The following is a 16,253-nucleotide window of genomic DNA, read 5'->3' on the forward strand; positions in this document are numbered from 1 at the left end:
AGCAGCCCCTCCGCCTGCCCTGCCCGCCCGCACGCCCGCACGCCCTCGCGGATCTCACCCCCGCTTCTCGCCTCGCCTCGCCTCGGCGTCTTTTTTTCCCCTTCGACGCCACACCGCTCGCTCCCACCTTCCCTCCCTACCACCTGCCATCCTCGCGCAATGCTCACCCTCCCATTGATCATCAATAAAGTGCTCTCCACACCCATTCGCTCAGTGGTCCCAACCTTGTCTGACTGCCATGACTCACAGCAAGGAACAACCCGCCTCCACGAAACGAAACGACGCTGTGCAGCCTGCCCGCCGGCACATTAGCGGCTCCCGCTTGATCCGCTCGACCCGCTCGACCCTTGACCTAATCGCGCACCCACGACGATGCGCAGCCTATTATTTGTGCGCCTTCTCATCATCACCTTGAGCGTGTCTCTTCTTCGCCACCCACTCGTCCTTCCCACCCGCCATGCTCGCAACACCAGTCAGACGCTTTGGCGCCAGCGCAACGCGCAGCCTGGCCACACCAGCCGCCGCACCAAAGCACCACCGCATCGTCGTCGTAGGCGCTGGCGCTGCAGGGTCCTCTGCTGCTCATCAACTGCTGGCCTCCAAGCTCGTAGGTAGTGGGGAGATTGCTGTAGTCGAGCCATCGCAGCACCATCACTACCAGCCGGGATGGACGCTCGTCGGCGCTGGAATCAGGAAAAAGACAGACCTGCGCAGGCCCGTGGCGGATATTCTGGACAAGCGACTCACACACTACACGTCTGCCGTGCAGACTTTCGAGCCGGAGCGTAACGTGGTCAATCTGGGGGACAGATCCCTCTCTTATGATCAGCTCATCGTCTGCCCGGGGATCGAGATCAAGATCGACGCCGTCAAGGGGTTGAGGGACGCGCTGACCGACGAGCGAACACCTGTTGGGACCATCTACAAATACGTGAGTACCGCGCCGAGCCGAGCCTACCGTCGTATGGCCTCTCACTCCCTGCTCCCTCACGCCCCGCCAGGCCTTCTGCGACAAGACGTGGGACATGGCCGACGCCTTCCGCGGTGGCAAGGCCATCTTCACCCAGCCAGCCGGAGTAGTCAAATGCGCCGGTGCCCCGCAAAAGATCATGTGGCTCTCCTGGGACCTATGGCGCAAACGTGGCCTCCTCGACAAGACGGAGATCACCTTTGCTACTGGCCTCCAAGCCATGTTCGGCGTACCACGCTACAATGAGACCCTCGAGCGCCTCCGCAAGGAGCGTAACATCCCCGCTCGATACGGCCATAATCTCACTGCAGTCGAGGGAAGCGAAGCCGTCTTCGACGCTCCGAACAATGAGCAGGTCCGACTTCCCTTCGACATGCTGCACGTCACCCCTCCCATGGGTCCCTACGACTTTGTAAAGAAGAGCGCCCTAGCCAACGAGGCCGGATTCGTAGACGTTGACGATGCGACTTTGCAGCACAAGAAGTTCCCCAATGTCTGGTCATTGGGCGATGCGAGTAGCTTGCCGACCAGCAAGACCGCTGCGGCTGTTACGGCTGAGAGTCAGGTGCTGGTCACAAACGTGATCAATGCCATGCAGGGCAAGGAGCCGGGGGCCATGTACAATGGGTACACGAGCTGCCCGATTCCTACGGATCATGGGCATCTCTTGCTCGCTGAGTTCCTCTACGGGGGCAAACCAAAGGAGACGTGAGTGTGTGCGCGATGCGGGCAGCCATGAACGCGGGCAGCCATGAACGCGGGCATCCATGATTGCTCTGCTGACATCTCTCTCTCTCCCTCCTCTCGCTCCTCGCGCCCAGGTTCGGCAAGTTCATCAATCAAGCCGAGCCCAAGTCGTACTTCCTGCCCATGAAGACGCGCTTCTTCCCCTGGGTCTACTTCAAGAGCATGGTCAAGGGGACGTGGGCTGGTCCGCAGGGCTGGAAGGCTAGGCCTGCCGCCGCTACGATTGCAGACCAGGCGGCCGCTACCGTGTCTCCCGCCAAGTAAGGCGGCGCAGCGACGTTCTGGCGACGTGCGCGATGTTCTCGCGACGCTCTCACCACTCTTGTATGACGATGACTTGACGAGCTGTACGATCTCCCAAAAGCGAAAGGCAAACGCAATGACATGCCAGTCTGCTCGCGCGCAAAGCTAGGATGATATTGCCACGGCGGACACGGCGCGAGGAGAGGACGATGACAGTGCTCTTGATACAGCCAGGCGAGTCGAGTCAGTCGACCGCAAAGGCGTCAGGCGGGGAGCTATCGAGACAGAGAGACGAGACTAGCACTACATGAGCTGGTGTTGGGCAGACTCAGTCGACGCCGCGTGTGAGAAGTGGTGTGTACTTGCGTGTTGGGCGCACTAAGTCGACGCCGAATGAGAGAAGTGGTGTGTATATGCTGGGTGTGCTGGGCGGCGCGCGCGTGCGCTACGACTTTTGGTTGTCACCGTCATCGCCGTAGTCCCCGCCATCAGAGCTCTGAGGTAGGCACGTGCAAGGGGCGCCGACCTCGAGCGTGGTAGACGTGGAGGAGCCATTGGTTGGGTCCCCACCATCGCTGCGGGCTGAGACGCCGATGAAGGGAGGCATGGGTAGAGCTTTGGACTGCTTGATCGCCTCGTGACGACCTCCATCGGGGTGCGTCTCATCAACGAGGAAGACGCTGCGGACGGGAGGCAGGCCGTGCATTCCCCGAGCGAGCACCTTCTTGCCAGAGTCGAGCGTGTAGATGTGCGACTTGAGACGAGAGGCTCGCGTCTTTTTGAGGCCCTTGCTGTTGTTGCTGGTGGGCAGCTGAATGCAATCCTGAGGGATCAGGACCTTACGTCGGGCGTGATGGTAGTTGTCGCTCGCTGCGTTGCACTGATTAATTCCATCGTACTGAGCCACGGCGGCGATGAAGTTCCAGCCATTGTCCCTGCGATGGAAGAGGCTGTTGAGCTGGTCCCGGTAGAGCTTGACTTCGTGAGCGGGAGCCTCGGCGCGAGCGATGGCGGGGTAGGTCGAGTAGCCACGGCGGCCAGCGCCAGCTGGGGTTGCGGGAGCGAGGCAGCAGGGGAGGGGAGGTGTGAGCGACGCGCTCAGCCTAAGTTGATCTCGTCACCGCCACTCACGCTTGCTCTTCTGGCGGCCAACACTGACTGGGAGTGGTGGAGCAGGGGAAGAAGAGGGAAAGAGACGGTCATGTCAGTGAGAGTAGCGTCGCATCCACGCCGCACCGCAACTCACGCTTGCCCTGGTGCGTGTCCCTGGGAGGGAAAGCGACCTTGCACTCGCCCGATCCAGTATAGTCGCGCTCGTCACCGCACCTCTCAGGCTCATCGAGGCCATCGCGAGTCTTGAGCTTGTGATGGTCGGCCGAGTCGAGGCTCAAGGCACTGTCGCATCTGTAACCTCCCTCGCGCTCAGCCTGGCCGTACCAGTCGCAGATGGTGGCACACACCGCGGGCGTCTTGCTGCAGTCGAAGGCTACGAGGGGGATCGTGTCGTTGACGGGGAGGCTGTCGGGCGTGTTGGGAGGAGGGTAAGACGACCCATCGGGGTCGGTTGCCACCACGTACGTCGTAGCGGTGGCGAGCAGAAACCAGAGAGCGGTGATGAAGAGCATGATGCTGGTATGTGGGCGTGTGTGCGTGCGTGCGAGCGTGGGGCGTGGTGCGTGATGCGTGGTGCTGCTAAGCTGGAGTTGGCGATGTACAATGGAAAGGGAGGAATCGGGGAGGGGAGCGGGCTGAGGTCGAGTCGTTGTGATGGTAAGAAAGGCAAAGACGTGCGGATGCCCACAGAATTGACTGGCTGAGCCGTTGGAGCGGTCGCGGGCGACGACGTTGAGCGGATGTGACTGCTCAGTGCGAGGCCGCACTCGGTGCCTGACTCACTCAGTCAGTGAGCGCAAGGCTGACGCGGCGTCGAGTGCGGGCGGCGTCGCGACGGGCGTCACTCAACTCGGCCTCGCTTCACACTTTGACCTCGATTTGCGGGCAAGGCACACCGCACCGCCAAATTGAGTGAGCGCAGCTAGCAGGCGCAATGGCATTCGACCCAGCGTAGCAGCTACATCCTCGTCCGTCCTTCTTGGCTCAAATCTTCGACAAACACAGCCATCGCTGACCCTCTTGCGCATCAAGGCACTGATTCTCCGTGATCATCAAGCAGCGCGACGTGCAAGCGGTGTTCTGTCAAGGCGTAGAAGATACGTTGATCAGCCGAACTCCAGCTACACACGGCTCACTCGTACGCACCTGGCATACGGAGGTGATGGCCTTGGGATCCGCACCATGGCGATTGAACGAGGCACACCATGGCCTGTTCACCAGCGAAACCTGCGTCGCATTGCCTCCAGGCCAGCTGACGTCGGAGGGGAGCTTGGCGCGAGTACTAGCCGTGCATCCCTTGTCGGGCCAGCATGTCCCCCACACGGTAGCGTAGGCCCTGTGGGCGAGGGCGGCAACAGCGAGGAGGTAGACGAGCTTGAGCATTGTGAGTGTGGTGAGGCGTGAGGGAAAGAAGGAGATCGGAGAGCAGGCACTTTATATCTCCCCCGCTCAACGAAGGAGTGTGTCAGCGAGCCTCACACGGCTCGTCAGTGAGCGGAGGCGGCGGCGGCGAGACGTGAGCATCTGCGGGCAAGCGCGGGCCGCAGGGTTGACGGCACGGTTTGAGAAGCGCTGCCTTTGATCCGACATGCTTCAACGATGGGTCTGCGCACGGGATCGGTAATGTCGACATGGCGGTCGAGTATTATTGTGGCGCACCTGCGCGTTCGGCTCGGGTTGGCGGTGGGAAGCTCGAGGAGACCAGCTGATGCCAGAGTGAGGGGTCGGACGTGCACTCCGGGTGGAATCACGAGTGATGCTGAGCAAGGCTCTGTTGAGATGAGGGAGGCTGAGTTGTGGAAGAGGTGCTGTGCGTGGTCGACGTGGATCGGGCGAGGTAAGTGGAGCGACGTGCGTCTGATGAGGAGGAGGTAGCATCCTGCAAGGTCATCCAGCGTGGGCTCTCCGGCCGACTTTGTGTCGCTTGCGTAGAGGGGTTGACTGGCTCGCAAAGAGGTGAAAGGAAGGGAGAGCGACGAGGACGAGGTGCGCCGCCGTGTTGTCGCTGTTGTTGTTGAGGGTAGCCGGAGCGGGTTGGATCCGCCATGCTGATGCTGATGCTGTTCGCTATCAGCTCGGGGAGAGTGATCCAGTCACTCCCTCCTCAACGACTGTGTCAGCACGAGGTCAGTGGATGCTGCAGAGGAGGATAGTTGGACGTAGAGACTAGACGGGAGGAGGCGTGTTGTGAGCACGTCCCTCGTCGTCGCTCGTCGCTCACCTATTGTCGGGGCTACCTGCGTTGCTACTCCGCCTTGAGACACGACCAGACCCCTTCGTACTCGCACTCGCATCCGCACTCGCGCTCGCATTCGAGTTCCACTGAGAGGTCGAGCGCGACTGAGTGTCAACCGGGCGCAGAGATCAACAAGTTCGGTCCAGCCAAGGAAGAAGCCTGGTATTGCGCGCAGAAGGGAGGGCTGGTGACGCTGATGAGTATGGATGGAGAGAAGGTGGATGCTATTGTACAAGAGGAGCCAAGACGAGTCGGAGACATTGGCGGGAAAGGCCAAAGGGGGGTTGCCTACGCCGCTCGTAGGGCCTCGTGCTGCGCAGGGAAAGACAAACTAGTGTTGTCAGCTCATCATCGCCACCGAGCCTCCGCGTCTTCGCGCCCACTCACCGACTCATGCTGCTGCTGCGGCGCTTCGTCCACAAAGTCAGGCAGTGCGCTCGTACTGTCTTGCTGCAAGTAGCTAGGCATGGCCCCCTCGGTCTCACCGCTCAATCCCTCCTGAAGCAGATCATCCTCCAAAGCATCCAACTCCGCCTGCAAACCACTCTCATCCACATCATCTGGCACACCATAGCTGCGCCCGAGGGTCTCCTGCACCTCGTTGGCGCGCTCGATGAGGTCCTCCATGTCGTCTTGCACGTCCTCAATCTTGTCTAGGTCGATCTTGCCGTACGTCTTCTTCATCTCCTTGTTGGCTGTGGACATTGCGTCTACTGTTGCCATGGTGTTGCGTAGGTTTTCCGTCGTCATCGTGGCTTGTTCCATGTTGTAGGACTGTTGTTGAAGTTGGGAGAGCTGCGATTCGTAGAGGCGTTTTTGGCGGAGCACGCGAAGGGCGCGTTGCTGGATAGCTGACTGTGGATCGCAAGAACGAAGCATTGTTTCTGGTCAGATGAAAAGCACACTGATGTCACTGATCGTCGTCGCACTTGCGACTCACCTTCCCAGGCCCATCCCTCATCTTCTTCATCTGATCGCGATACCTGGCCAACTCGCCATCGAGCTTTCGAATCTTGACCTCGACGCCATCCGCACGCTCCTCTGTGCTCTTGATGGCATCGGCCATGCTGAGCTTTGGTGCTGCGTTGCGCGAGCCAAAGAGACGGTTCATGGTCGCAATGGCAATGAGGAGGGGGTGGGGTGGTGAGGATGAGAGGATTGGGAGTGGACTGAGCGCAGAGAGAGAGTCCGTGCTCAAGCCATGATGCGAAGTCCAAGAGCGGCAAGCGGCAAGCGGAGGGCGGAGGCGGAGGCGGAGGCGTCTGGTCTGAGCGGCAGACGATGCAGGCACAAGGGCCGCACCGCCTCGAGACGTGCCTTGACTCTCCACCATCAACCTCATCATCTCATTACCACGCAGCGCCCAAGATGAGCTGGTCAGGATTCAAAAAGTCCATCAACCGGTGCGTGCATGCGCTGCAATACCTCGCTCAACCTCCTTTCGACCTTCCACTGACATTCCCTCCTATCTCTGCCCTTCTCGCCCGCTCGCAGCGCCGGGACGGGGATAATGATGAAGACGGGCCAGGTGGAACGCACGGTAGACAATGAGTTTGCAGACGAGGAAGCCAAGTATCGTCAGCTGGAGAAGGAATGTCAAACATTGCAAAAGGAGGCAAAGGCCTACCTCGACTCAATGAGGAGTGCGTGCAGCGCTGCGATTCTCCCCAACTTGGATCGAGTGAATGGCAGCTGATCGTCATCCATCTTCCCCGCCCATCGCACACGCAGGCCTCGCCTCCTCCCAAGCCCGAATGGCAGAAGCCATCGATGGCATGTTCACAGACTCGTCCGACGCAGCCATGGCCGCTGGCGCTTATCGTCGTGCAGTCGAGGAGCTGGACACAAAGACGGCCCGCGAACTCGATGCGCCTTACCGGGCTACTGTCCTCGAGCCCGTAGGGAAGCTGTGCAGCTATTTCCCGGAGATCAACAAGAATATCGAAAAGAGAAATAAGAAGGTGCGCCCGTCGGGACCCGGCATGATGAATACCTCCCGCAATGGCAGCCTGACCTCCTCCACCTTCTCGTCCCGCCCGCGTAGCTCCTCGACTACGACGCCGCCCGCAGCAAGCATCGCAAGCTAATCGACAAGCCCTCGGACGACCCTGCTAAGCTCCCCCGCGCCGAAAAGGAGCTCAATGACGCGCAGCTCCTCTTCGAGACGCTCAACACGCAGTGCCTCGAGGACCTGCCTCAACTCGTCGATCTCCGCATCCCTTACCTTGACCCAAGCTTCGAAGCCATGGTACGGATGCAGGCCAAATTCTCTGAAGAGGGTTACGAGAAGATGGGTGGAGTGCAACGATTCTTTGCTGAGGGGGTGCGAGAGGAGTATGCGGATGGAGGGCTGGATGCGCAGGTTGAAGGGGTTCTGGCGGAGATGCGGGAGATGAGTATTTGTGGGTTGGCAGCGTAGCCCGCGACGGGAGAATGCGATTCTTCTTTTTTGATATCATGACGCTTGAATAGCATTGCATCGAAACGTGTAGAGGAGCGCGAAAGACGTGGCGAGTCAAAGGGATTAGCGGGCGTGGAGGGGGCGAGGGGAGGATGGTATGTCGATGAAGGCGAGATGGAGCGAGGCATTCGGTTCCTGCTCGCCGACGGCAGCCCTATGAGAAGCTCGGGATATTCTCCGCCTTGAGCCCGTACCGCCTCGCCGTCTTCTTCATCGCTGCCGTCTTTGGACCATCTGCCGGCGGGAGTACCAGCCAGAGGGTGCTGCGCGTGCGCAAGGTGCGGTGAGACAGGGAAGATGAAGATGGTCAGTCACTGCTGCTCCTCCTTCTCCAACACTGCTGCATCCTCGCCGCTCGCGCATCACACTCACGTAGCAAACAGCACGTACGCGCACAAGGCGAACCCCAATTGCATCTTCTTCTGCGCCTTTGCCTCACCGGGCGTAGCTGCTCCTGCTTCTATCCTCCCCTGCAATCTCCTCCCCGCAGCGCTGAACCTCAACCATCCAAACGTGATCAACCCACCCACAGCCACGCCCTGAACTACCGCGAGGACCACCTCAGCGAGCGGCTCGAGGTGCGCCGGGTAGATGCCCTGCGAGTGGGCCAGGCGGTAGATGCCGTACGCGGGGAGGACAAAGTGCGGGACGAGGAACATGAATTGGAACTCGCCATGGCGGACCGAAGAGCGGATGAGCTTGGGGATCGAGATGGACCCGATGGGGTCGTCCTTTGTGCGGAGACGGAAGCCTTCTTCGGAGGACATGATGGGCGGGCGCAGGCGGGGGTGGATGCTGGACGTGCGAGAGTGTAGGTGTAGGTGTAGGTGTAGGTGTAGGTGTAGGTGTAGGTTTGCCTGGCGCGCCTTTGCTTTTTAGGCTGGATGAGCTGTTTGACTGGTTGAGGATGTGAGGAGGAAAAGAAGTGAAAGAGTACCAATTCCTCCTGCGCCGTCGTCGTGGAACGGATGATGGGAGTGAAAGCTCCGTTTCGTGGAGAACGCGTGAATCCTCCTCTCCTCCTCTCTCTCTCTCTCTCTCTCCCAGGCCCGCGGATCGCATTGGGCAATCAGCGGCGATGTGTGGGTCCTGCAGAAGGGCGGAGGTGCAGGCGAGAGAGAGTGCGGGGAGAAAAAGGCGACAAGCAGCGCAGCGGTGCGTGAAATCGGCGTCGGTCGATCCAGCCAATGGAGAGTGAGAGACAGGGCGGACTGGCGGCCATCGCGGCGAGGGAAACAAGAGAGAGAGAGCTTGTCGACTTCTCCACAAGGCGAGCAAGAAAAAGCTACGATCAAGAGAGTATGATCGACACCTCGAGGACGACGACGACGACCTCGACGCCCGATTGACTCGCAGCTGCGGAGGAAGGGACTCGGCGCAGCATGTCTTCTCCCGCCGGCAAGGCCGCCTCTCTCCCCCTCGAATTGCTCCCCCTCATCCTCGACACCCTCTCCTCGTGGTCCTCGGTATCCACCCTCGCAACCTTCTGCCTCGTCTCCCGCTCCTGGCGTTCCTGGACCCTCCCTCACCTCTGGCGCAGAATATGGTTGCGAGACTCGCATCGCGTCCGCCTCGTCTTCTCCGTGCTGCGCAATCACCCCGAGCTGTGCCGGCTCGTAAAGGTGCTGGAGTTGCGCGTCTACCCGCTCGGTTTGAGGGCGGAGGAGCTAGAGGATCTCGAAGATAGCGTAGCGTGTTCACTGCGGGAAATGAGCGAGCTGAGGGAGCTTTGCTGGACCAGAACTGGCTCCCTCAACGACCGTTTGTTGCCGGATATTGTGAGGAACAAGGGCAAGCTGCGCCACTTGGAATTGATGGGGAGCACGCGAGATTGGAGTGCCACGGCGCCAATGCTGTGGCAAGGTGTGCCAGGTGGTGACGGATCTTTCCCATTTCCACAGCTCAGCAGCTTATCCATCATCCTCCCCGACGCTCTGGCCATGCGTTGCATCGTGGAGATAGCATCACGTCGTCCGCTCTCCTCTCTCTTGCTCCTCTGTCAGCATAGCAGCGTCTTCCTACCCGTACACGCGCAACTCCTCGCGCCCCACCTTGACAGGCTCGAGCGCTTAGTCCTCGTGGGGTGCAAAAGACTCGATGGGCCTAGCTTGCGGACACTCGTGGGAGCCACCGAGCGACTCAAGGTGTTGGCGATCGAAGGATGCGCAGCCTTGCACCCTGACATCTTCCCCAAGCTCGCGCCAACTCTGCGACACAGTCTCACGACCCTCACTCTCACCCTGCCACGCCCGGCGCTTTGCGCTCATACCACCTTCTATCAGCATCTCGCCGGGCTAGTCGACGGGCTGGACGAACTGAAGGAGTTCACGCTCTACGCGCCAGGAGGGCTCAAGGGGGCTGGCGGTGGGGAGAATGACGATTTCGACGACGTCGATGAGACGGCCGGAGATCAGCCAGTCGATGGAGGCAATGCATCTTTAGCACCGTCATCCGCCTCTCTGGCTCCCAAGCTACCGCTCTCCTTCATTCGCTCCCTCACCACTTCACGGCCAGGCCTAACCCTCCTCCGCATCCACGGGATAGTCGCATCGACCGAGTCGCTGCGTCTAATCGCACAGGCATGCACGTGGCTACGGGAGCTCGTCGTACAGCTGGAGAGCGTTGCGCCTGCCCCCTCAAGTCAACCGGACGGCTCCGGCTCAAGCTCAAGCTCGACTGCTGGACGAGAAAGCGGACTCAGCGCCCTTCTCGCACCGTTGACGTCGAGCTTGCGCACCTTACACATCCTCGCAAGAGCAGGCGCCCCCTTCGACTTAGACGAGGGAGACGTGGCGCGACTGGCGGGGAGGATGAGAGCGTTGCGGCAGGTTGGGTTCCGTAATCGCGTCTGGGAGGTGCAACGCGATCTCGGCGTGGCAATCGATGATGATGAGGTGAGCAGTAGCGCCAACGGCGTCACGCTGAAGCGATGGGACGCTTCTGAGGGGAGATGGCCAGAGGTATTGCTGGTGGTCAAGGCGTGAGCACACTCAGCAAGGGACGTCCCTGACATCCATCATCTCATCGTCTCCGTCTCCGCCAGCATTACACCCGCCACCTCCTCGTAGAGACGGACGAAGCGTTCGGCGCCTTTGATTTCGTGGCGGCAAGGGGCGGACATCGTCGCTGCGGCCCAGGCAGCGCGGTAGCATAGCATCACACGCATGTACACGAGCGATCAATCATAGATAGTGTAGCATCAGAAAGCGGTAGAGATGTAGAGTACAGATGAGGAACACGCGGCGCCCTCTTTACGCCCACAACCCCTCCTTCCCTCTGACCCTCACATCGCCATACGCCTCGTCCTGTTCCAATACCACCTGGTCCTTCGTCCCCAAGACGAGCAGCTCAAAGAAGAAACCCGCCGCTGCTCTTCGACTAGCATTTTTGCTCACCTCATCGACACTCAACGTGGCCCTCTCCCTGCCCTCAGCGCTGCGTTCCAGCTGCGAGCGAATGACGCGTTGAGCGCGAACCGTATTCTTGCTCCATCCTTGCGCCGTCGCTGCACGAGTCGACGAGGCCTCCTCTGCGGCTGCTGCGGCAGCGAGGGGAGTCTGAGCCTCAGCGTCGGCCGGACGGGCCTCGAAGGCTGCGAGGAGTTTGCTGGACGTAGGGGTCAGACTGTCCGCCGCATCTAGGTCGTCGAGGTTGGATGGTGTACCCAAGCGGCTCAGTGGAGGGAGGTCACCCACGGCAGTGACGTCTGCCGGTCGTCCAGTCAGGGTCTCATCTGCGCCAGTAGCAGGTTGGGCCTTCTGACGCTCCGACCTGCGCAAGCCCGAGGCCTCATCCCCAGTCACGTCGAGACCGAATGGCGCATCGTCCATCATTGGCATATCGAAGCCCGCCCCCTCTCCACCGAGCCCGCCCAACGTCGTGTCCTCCCCTTCGGCGCCGAAGCCGAACCGTCCCTCCTCCTCTGCTGTAGGAGCACGTCGACCCACCTCCATGCTCGGATCATCCTCCGCCATCTCTCTCAGACGCCTCGCACGCTTCGCTGCGCGGTGTGACTCGAGGTCAACGACAAAGAGGCTGGAGAGCTCTGGAGCGAGTCCCAAGTCTGAGCCAGCGAGCAAGTTGAGGGCATGCGCATCCTTGCCGCCCGAAAAAAGGGTCGAGGGGTCATTGTACATGTCCAGCAGGCCAGCGTAGGCTCGCGAGCGAGGGAGGTACTGCTGTTGTGCCTCGTCCGCCGCCAGGACGATGCCGTCTACATTACGCTTGCCCAATGCGCTCCCTTGCGTGCCTGTACCCTGTGAAGCTCCTTCGTCCAGCTCGGTCACGCGGTCGATGAGCTGCTTACGCCCTTCCTTTGCCGCCTTTGCTGCCGCATCCGCAGCACGACGCTCCGCCGCTGCTGTGACCTGCTCCTTTGTACGGGGAGTCATTTCGTCGAAAGAGAGGGAGGCATCTGCGGGAGGGGGCATGGCTGCATCGTCGAGGCCCAAACCAAGGTCGAGGGAAGGCTCATGCCCGCCGCCAAAGTCCATACCAGCACCAGCGTCGTCCTCGCCCAGACGACCAAAGAGGGAGCCCAAGCTTTGTTCGCGCTCCCCTGCGGCATCACGCCCTACGCCGATCGAAGAGAGGTCGCTCGTGTCCTCTCGCACCACGTCCCCGTTTGCATCGAGGAGACGTCCCTGCGAGTCGCGACGACCGCCCGTCGGAGCAGGCGCCGTGTCCCCACCGAGGTCGAGACCCAAGTCGAGCCCACCATCCGGATCAAAGTCACCAGTCCCAATGCCCATGCCGCTGGACAGGAGGTCCAGGCTTCCCGAGTCATCGATGAAGTCGTCGTACCTTGCCTGGGGAAGGGTGATGTCCGCTTGCCTAGCCAGATGGCCACCACCTCGCCCACCACTGCTCCCCGGTGTAGCGCTGGTACGACCGCGCGACTTGGATGGGGTGCGCGCAGCAGTCGAGGAGCGACGTAGCAGTTCAGCATCCCAATTCTCCAGCCCGGCGTCGGGAAGGAGGATGTTGATGTCGGTCTGTGCTGAGGGAAGGGTGATTTGATTGGCGGAGACGGTCGCTTGGTCTGAAGTCATGTCGACCGCTCCCGCTCGGAAGGCCTGTTGCGTGCGCAAGGGGTGGGGCGGGGACGTTGGGTCTCAGTAAGGTGAAACAGGCACGCGTGGGTCAAGACTCACCATCTTGATCTTGAGGAGCGCATCTGTACAGTCGTCGAGGAGATACTTTGCTTTGCGCGAGTAAATGCGTACCACTCCGAGGAGAAGCTGTCCACTGAGCCGCAGTGCGAGAGGTCCGGCTCTAGGCTCGACAATGGCAGCTGCGAGCGCGTGAGGGTGAGCCAGGGTCACGTCAGATACGCGCCTGATCCATCGCAGCACCTCGTCGTTGCGATGGCTACTCACAAACACTATTCTGAATACTCGTCTGCAGGAAAGCCGTCTTGTTGAGCTTTCGCTCAAAGTGAGCTGCCAGCCAGACCTTGCCTAGTGGCCCGCGCTTGGACAGGATGACGTCCGAGTAGAACATCGTAGGCGCGTGTAGGAGTGGGAGGTAGGAAGGGGAGCGCAATGCGTGCGCGTGCGCGAGGTGGTGTGGCTTTTTGCTCTAGGTGATGTGGGTAGGCGAGTATGTAGTCTCGGAGCTGATAAGTTAGGAAGGCAGGATTGAGCAAAGGATGGAGCGCGAGAAGGAAAGCTGCGCGAGTAATGGGTGGTGGTAATGGTGATGAGGTGAGGATGCGAGACGCACCAAAATGGGCAAGGGCTCGCGGCACGGGCGCGAATCGATTCCCAGGCGGGCAGGCGGGCAGGCGGACTGGGCCTCCAGCCAAGCCAAGCCAAGACGCGTCGCGACCCCGGCCAGAGCCAAAGTGGGCGGCGAGCGGAGGACGGATGGCGGACTGGCCTCGAGGTCAAACGACTTCGCACCTGCTGCGCCTTCGATCCAACACCACCACCACCACCACTATCATCATCTCCAAGGGACAGACAGATATGAGTGGGTGCAATCGCAAGCTCGGTACAGTCACGCAGAAGCTGATTGCCCCTCTCTCTCCCTTCGCGCTAGGCTTTGGAGACAACCCGTACGGCCAGAATTATGCGACCGGAGGTGGCGCAGGAGGTGGGGGAGGCTTTATGGCTGGTAGCCAGGGGGACAGCCCAAGTGGCAAGGCGGTGGGTTGAGCCCTGACACAAGACGAATGGGCAGAGCGTCAGCTGATACCCGCCTCACGATGCTCTACGCCGCGCCGCCAGTCCACTCGCAACACCCTCCGACCAGTCACCATCGCGCAGATCCGCTCCGCCTCTCAATCCCACGCAGACGCCGACTTCAAAATCGACAACGTCGACGTGGGCCAACTCACCTTTGTCGCCGTCGTCCGCAACATCTCGCGCAACGCGACCAACGTCTCCTTCAACGTCGAGGATGGTACGGGAACAATCGACGTGCGACAGTGGTTGGATAGCAACTCGGATGATACAGGCAAGGCGAGCGAGATTCAGGTCAACCAGTACGTGAGGGTGTTGGGGACTATCAAGAGTTTCCAGGGAAAGAAGAGCATCAGTAGTGGGCATATGAGGGTGGTGCCGGATTATAACGAGGTGCTCTTCCACAAGTTGGAGGCTGTCTGGGTGCACTTGCAGTTGGGGGTGAGTGCGCGGCGTGCGAGACGGATTCATGGCAACCCTCACATGCATGCTGACCCACTTCGTCGCTGGTAGAATCCATCCGCACCTGCCCAACAGCAGGACAACATCATGGACTCAGGAGCAGGAGCCAACGGCGCAGACTTCTCGGCCATCACAAGCCCCGTGCAGAGGAAGATAGCCCAGGCCATCTCTATGCTGGCTGGGCCGGACTCAGAGGGCATTACAGCCAAGGAGGTGCATGGAAAGCTGCCCTCGATGCCCCTTGCGACCATCACGTGAGTGGCAATGGGCGGATAGAGACAAGAAAAGATCGTGGCTGACCTACGATTGCTCCTCAATGTCCCTCCTGTCCACGCCCACCCGCAGCAAGGAAATCGACGAGATGGTCAACAACGGCTTCCTGTACCACAGCGTCGACGACGAGCACGTCTTGCTGCCCTGATGAGAATGCGATGCGATATCCTGACGACGAGGCGTGCGCGTGCGTGTGAAGGCGTCTATTGTGGTGCATCTGGCAAAGTGCCCCAGTCACGCCGCTTCTCTCGCAGCCATCTTCTCTAGCGCTGCAAGCAATACCTCGCAGCCCTCCGCTACTACGTCGTCCATGCTGGTTGGCTCTCCCTTGCCTGGCGGCTCTTGCGCCTCTACGATGTGGATGTCCCGCGCCTCCTCCGTCGTCTGACCACTCTCTACGTCTCCACCTTGGAAAAGCCGAGCGTGAGCTTTGAGATGTGATGGCCAGAGAATCTCGTCGAAGTAGAGTGGTGGGTCCTATGCGTGAGAGCACGAGTCAGCGACGCCCCTCTCTCCGCTAGCGTCCTGGTGCTCGAACTCACCTTCCACGTCTCCCCCTCTGCAGTCACATACCCCCCTCTAGCCTCCCTTCGCTCCCTGAGCAGATCTCTGCCGATTCTCAAGAAGAGTCGCACATCCATCTGCTGCCTAACCTCATCGTCGTGGTAGAGCAGAAAGCCGTCGAGGAAAGCGACGACGAGCCCTCCCTCACCACCCTGCGCAATCTTCGCAGCCACATCTTTGAGCCTCTGCTGGTACCTGACCCTGATCTCATTCGCCACAGTCGTCTCCCTCTGAACATTGAGAGCGTCATGACTGCTGTGCCCCTTTGGCAGCTCTCCATGTTCCCTCACATGCTTGACAGCGTGACGCAATCGCGGCCAGTCTACGCTCGTGTCTGGATCGTCCCAATCTGCGCTTCCTACTCGTTCGTTCCAGACAAGCTTTGATTCGGGCGGGCAGAAGTCGTCTTGATGGATGATGAAGGTGCGCAGTGGAGGAGAGGGTGAGGAGGAAGAGGAAGAGGAAGAGGGAGAGGACGGGCTGGGAGGAGTGAGGAGAGAGACGAGATGCTTTGCAAGGGTCGTCTTGCCTGAGCAGGTTGGGCCGCCTATGCCTACCAAGAGGACGCGAGGTCGAAGGAGGGTACGACTCGATGAGGCGGCCATGATCCTTGCCAATGACAGCAGCCGGTTCGTACGTGTTGGTGATGCTGGTCGTACGCTGGTGTTGCTCTCCAAGAAGCTTTCACCTCGCCCTTCCCGCCCTTAGTCGTGCCGTCCACAAGTCGGGGTGTGAAGCGAGGGCGTCTCCCCGCCTGTGCCTGTGCTTATGCGTGAAGGCAAGCAAGGCGGACCTGGGACGGAGACGGACGCAGAGGGCAGCCAAGTGCGGTGCTGCTGCTGCCGGTGCCCCGCCACCAGAGAGCTCTAAAGTGAGGCGATGGCTTTGCAAGCGCTGCGCTTGATTAGGGAGGAGAGGAAATTGCTCCCTTTCGCTCGTCCCTTTTCCTTCCTTTTCATCCACACACCGAGACCTCCTCCTTATCACGGCGGCTGTGTG

General features: G+C 60.4%; 10 protein-coding genes across 10 annotated transcripts; 4 read left to right on the forward strand and 6 right to left on the reverse strand.

The window, feature by feature from the left end:
- Nucleotides 1-111: 111 nt before the first annotated feature.
- Nucleotides 112-2,144, forward strand: BDZ90DRAFT_234287 (FAD/NAD(P)-binding domain-containing protein). The gene is made up of 3 exons (XM_025506958.1): nt 112-931; nt 1,002-1,678; nt 1,792-2,144. Exons 1-3 carry the CDS (start codon nt 458-460, stop codon nt 1,979-1,981), a joined length of 1,341 nt encoding a protein of 446 aa, XP_025359681.1. The 5' UTR covers nt 112-457; the 3' UTR covers nt 1,982-2,144.
- BDZ90DRAFT_76469 (hypothetical protein) lies at nt 2,073-3,872 on the reverse strand. The gene is made up of 3 exons (XM_025509856.1): nt 3,207-3,872; nt 3,092-3,118; nt 2,073-3,007 (listed from the first exon to the last, which is right to left on the reverse strand). Exons 1-3 carry the CDS (start codon nt 3,583-3,585, stop codon nt 2,406-2,408), a joined length of 1,008 nt encoding a protein of 335 aa, XP_025359682.1. The 5' UTR covers nt 3,586-3,872; the 3' UTR covers nt 2,073-2,405.
- A 948-nt stretch (nt 3,873-4,820) lies between these two features.
- Nucleotides 4,821-5,120, reverse strand: BDZ90DRAFT_262525 (hypothetical protein; the record flags this gene model as incomplete). Its single annotated transcript, XM_025508496.1, has 1 exon — nt 4,821-5,120. The coding sequence occupies one exon, from the start codon at nt 5,118-5,120 to the stop codon at nt 4,821-4,823; it is 300 nt and encodes a 99-aa protein (XP_025359683.1).
- A 537-nt stretch (nt 5,121-5,657) lies between these two features.
- Nucleotides 5,658-6,420, reverse strand: BDZ90DRAFT_223615 (hypothetical protein; the record flags this gene model as incomplete). The annotated part of the gene is made up of 2 exons (XM_025504583.1): nt 5,658-6,164; nt 6,250-6,420. The coding sequence occupies 2 exons, from the start codon at nt 6,418-6,420 to the stop codon at nt 5,658-5,660; spliced, it is 678 nt and encodes a 225-aa protein (XP_025359684.1).
- A 241-nt stretch (nt 6,421-6,661) lies between these two features.
- Nucleotides 6,662-7,767, forward strand: BDZ90DRAFT_234291 (BAR-domain-containing protein). The gene is made up of 4 exons (XM_025506959.1): nt 6,662-6,712; nt 6,804-6,952; nt 7,041-7,270; nt 7,354-7,767. Exons 1-4 carry the CDS (start codon nt 6,678-6,680, stop codon nt 7,726-7,728), a joined length of 789 nt encoding a protein of 262 aa, XP_025359685.1. The 5' UTR covers nt 6,662-6,677; the 3' UTR covers nt 7,729-7,767.
- On the reverse strand, nt 7,761-8,781 carry BDZ90DRAFT_234292 (hypothetical protein). Its single transcript, XM_025506960.1, has 2 exons — nt 8,143-8,781; nt 7,761-8,033 (listed from the first exon to the last, which is right to left on the reverse strand). The coding sequence occupies exons 1-2, from the start codon at nt 8,535-8,537 to the stop codon at nt 7,925-7,927; spliced, it is 504 nt and encodes a 167-aa protein (XP_025359686.1). The 5' UTR covers nt 8,538-8,781; the 3' UTR covers nt 7,761-7,924.
- A 50-nt stretch (nt 8,782-8,831) lies between these two features.
- Nucleotides 8,832-11,191, forward strand: BDZ90DRAFT_234294 (hypothetical protein). The gene has a single exon (XM_025506961.1). The coding sequence runs from the start codon at nt 9,153-9,155 to the stop codon at nt 10,752-10,754; it is 1,602 nt and encodes a 533-aa protein (XP_025359687.1). The 5' UTR covers nt 8,832-9,152; the 3' UTR covers nt 10,755-11,191.
- Nucleotides 11,022-13,272, reverse strand: BDZ90DRAFT_228478 (hypothetical protein; the record flags this gene model as incomplete). Its single annotated transcript, XM_025504814.1, has 3 exons — nt 11,022-12,845; nt 12,924-13,063; nt 13,149-13,272. The coding sequence occupies 3 exons, from the start codon at nt 13,270-13,272 to the stop codon at nt 11,022-11,024; spliced, it is 2,088 nt and encodes a 695-aa protein (XP_025359688.1).
- Nucleotides 13,273-13,734: 462 nt separating this feature from the next.
- BDZ90DRAFT_255753 (replication protein A, subunit RPA32) lies at nt 13,735-14,942 on the forward strand. The gene is made up of 5 exons (XM_025507863.1): nt 13,735-13,743; nt 13,813-13,919; nt 14,001-14,396; nt 14,469-14,671; nt 14,763-14,942. Exons 1-5 carry the CDS (start codon nt 13,740-13,742, stop codon nt 14,836-14,838), a joined length of 786 nt encoding a protein of 261 aa, XP_025359689.1. The 5' UTR covers nt 13,735-13,739; the 3' UTR covers nt 14,839-14,942.
- On the reverse strand, nt 14,637-16,241 carry BDZ90DRAFT_234298 (P-loop containing nucleoside triphosphate hydrolase protein). Its single transcript, XM_025506962.1, has 2 exons — nt 15,233-16,241; nt 14,637-15,167 (listed from the first exon to the last, which is right to left on the reverse strand). The coding sequence occupies exons 1-2, from the start codon at nt 15,857-15,859 to the stop codon at nt 14,925-14,927; spliced, it is 870 nt and encodes a 289-aa protein (XP_025359690.1). The 5' UTR covers nt 15,860-16,241; the 3' UTR covers nt 14,637-14,924.
- Nucleotides 16,242-16,253: the final 12 nt, after the last annotated feature.

Source organism: Jaminaea rosea (genome assembly GCF_003144245.1).
Source record: "Jaminaea rosea strain MCA 5214 unplaced genomic scaffold BDZ90scaffold_16, whole genome shotgun sequence".
Lineage (NCBI taxonomy): Eukaryota > Fungi > Basidiomycota > Exobasidiomycetes > Microstromatales > Jaminaea > Jaminaea rosea.

What these genes read in the sequence shown, in the direction of transcription:
- BDZ90DRAFT_234287 (XM_025506958.1), top strand. Translation starts at nt 458, where the DNA reads ATGCTCGCAACACCAGTCAGACGCTTTGGCGCCAGCGCAACGCGCAGC. An exon ending in TTGGGACCATCTACAAATAC is followed by an intron (nt 932 to 1,001) that starts GTGAGTACCGCG and finishes ACGCCCCGCCAG; the next exon opens with GCCTTCTGCGACAAGACGTG. An exon ending in GGGGGCAAACCAAAGGAGAC is followed by an intron (nt 1,679 to 1,791) that starts GTGAGTGTGTGC and finishes CCTCGCGCCCAG; the next exon opens with GTTCGGCAAGTTCATCAATC.
- BDZ90DRAFT_76469 (XM_025509856.1), bottom strand. Translation starts at nt 3,585, where the DNA reads ATGCTCTTCATCACCGCTCTCTGGTTTCTGCTCGCCACCGCTACGACG. An exon ending in GGACACGCACCAGGGCAAGC is followed by an intron (nt 3,119 to 3,206) that starts GTGAGTTGCGGT and finishes CACCACTCCCAG; the next exon opens with TCAGTGTTGGCCGCCAGAAG. An exon ending in TGGCCGCCAGAAGAGCAAGC is followed by an intron (nt 3,008 to 3,091) that starts GTGAGTGGCGGT and finishes CCGCAACCCCAG; the next exon opens with CTGGCGCTGGCCGCCGTGGC.
- BDZ90DRAFT_234291 (XM_025506959.1), top strand. Translation starts at nt 6,678, where the DNA reads ATGAGCTGGTCAGGATTCAAAAAGTCCATCAACCG. An exon ending in TTCAAAAAGTCCATCAACCG is followed by an intron (nt 6,713 to 6,803) that starts GTGCGTGCATGC and finishes GCCCGCTCGCAG; the next exon opens with CGCCGGGACGGGGATAATGA. An exon ending in CTACCTCGACTCAATGAGGA is followed by an intron (nt 6,953 to 7,040) that starts GTGCGTGCAGCG and finishes TCGCACACGCAG; the next exon opens with GCCTCGCCTCCTCCCAAGCC.
- BDZ90DRAFT_234292 (XM_025506960.1), bottom strand. Translation starts at nt 8,537, where the DNA reads ATGTCCTCCGAAGAAGGCTTCCGTCTCCGCACAAAGGACGACCCCATC. An exon ending in GCGTACGTGCTGTTTGCTAC is followed by an intron (nt 8,034 to 8,142) that starts GTGAGTGTGATG and finishes GCGCACGCGCAG; the next exon opens with CACCCTCTGGCTGGTACTCC.
- BDZ90DRAFT_234294 (XM_025506961.1), top strand. Translation starts at nt 9,153, where the DNA reads ATGTCTTCTCCCGCCGGCAAGGCCGCCTCTCTCCCCCTCGAATTGCTC.
- BDZ90DRAFT_255753 (XM_025507863.1), top strand. An exon ending in ACAGCCCAAGTGGCAAGGCG is followed by an intron (nt 13,920 to 14,000) that starts GTGGGTTGAGCC and finishes CCGCGCCGCCAG; the next exon opens with TCCACTCGCAACACCCTCCG. An exon ending in GGGTGCACTTGCAGTTGGGG is followed by an intron (nt 14,397 to 14,468) that starts GTGAGTGCGCGG and finishes CGTCGCTGGTAG; the next exon opens with AATCCATCCGCACCTGCCCA.
- BDZ90DRAFT_234298 (XM_025506962.1), bottom strand. Translation starts at nt 15,859, where the DNA reads ATGGCCGCCTCATCGAGTCGTACCCTCCTTCGACCTCGCGTCCTCTTG. An exon ending in CAGAGGGGGAGACGTGGAAG is followed by an intron (nt 15,168 to 15,232) that starts GTGAGTTCGAGC and finishes TCTCACGCATAG; the next exon opens with GACCCACCACTCTACTTCGA.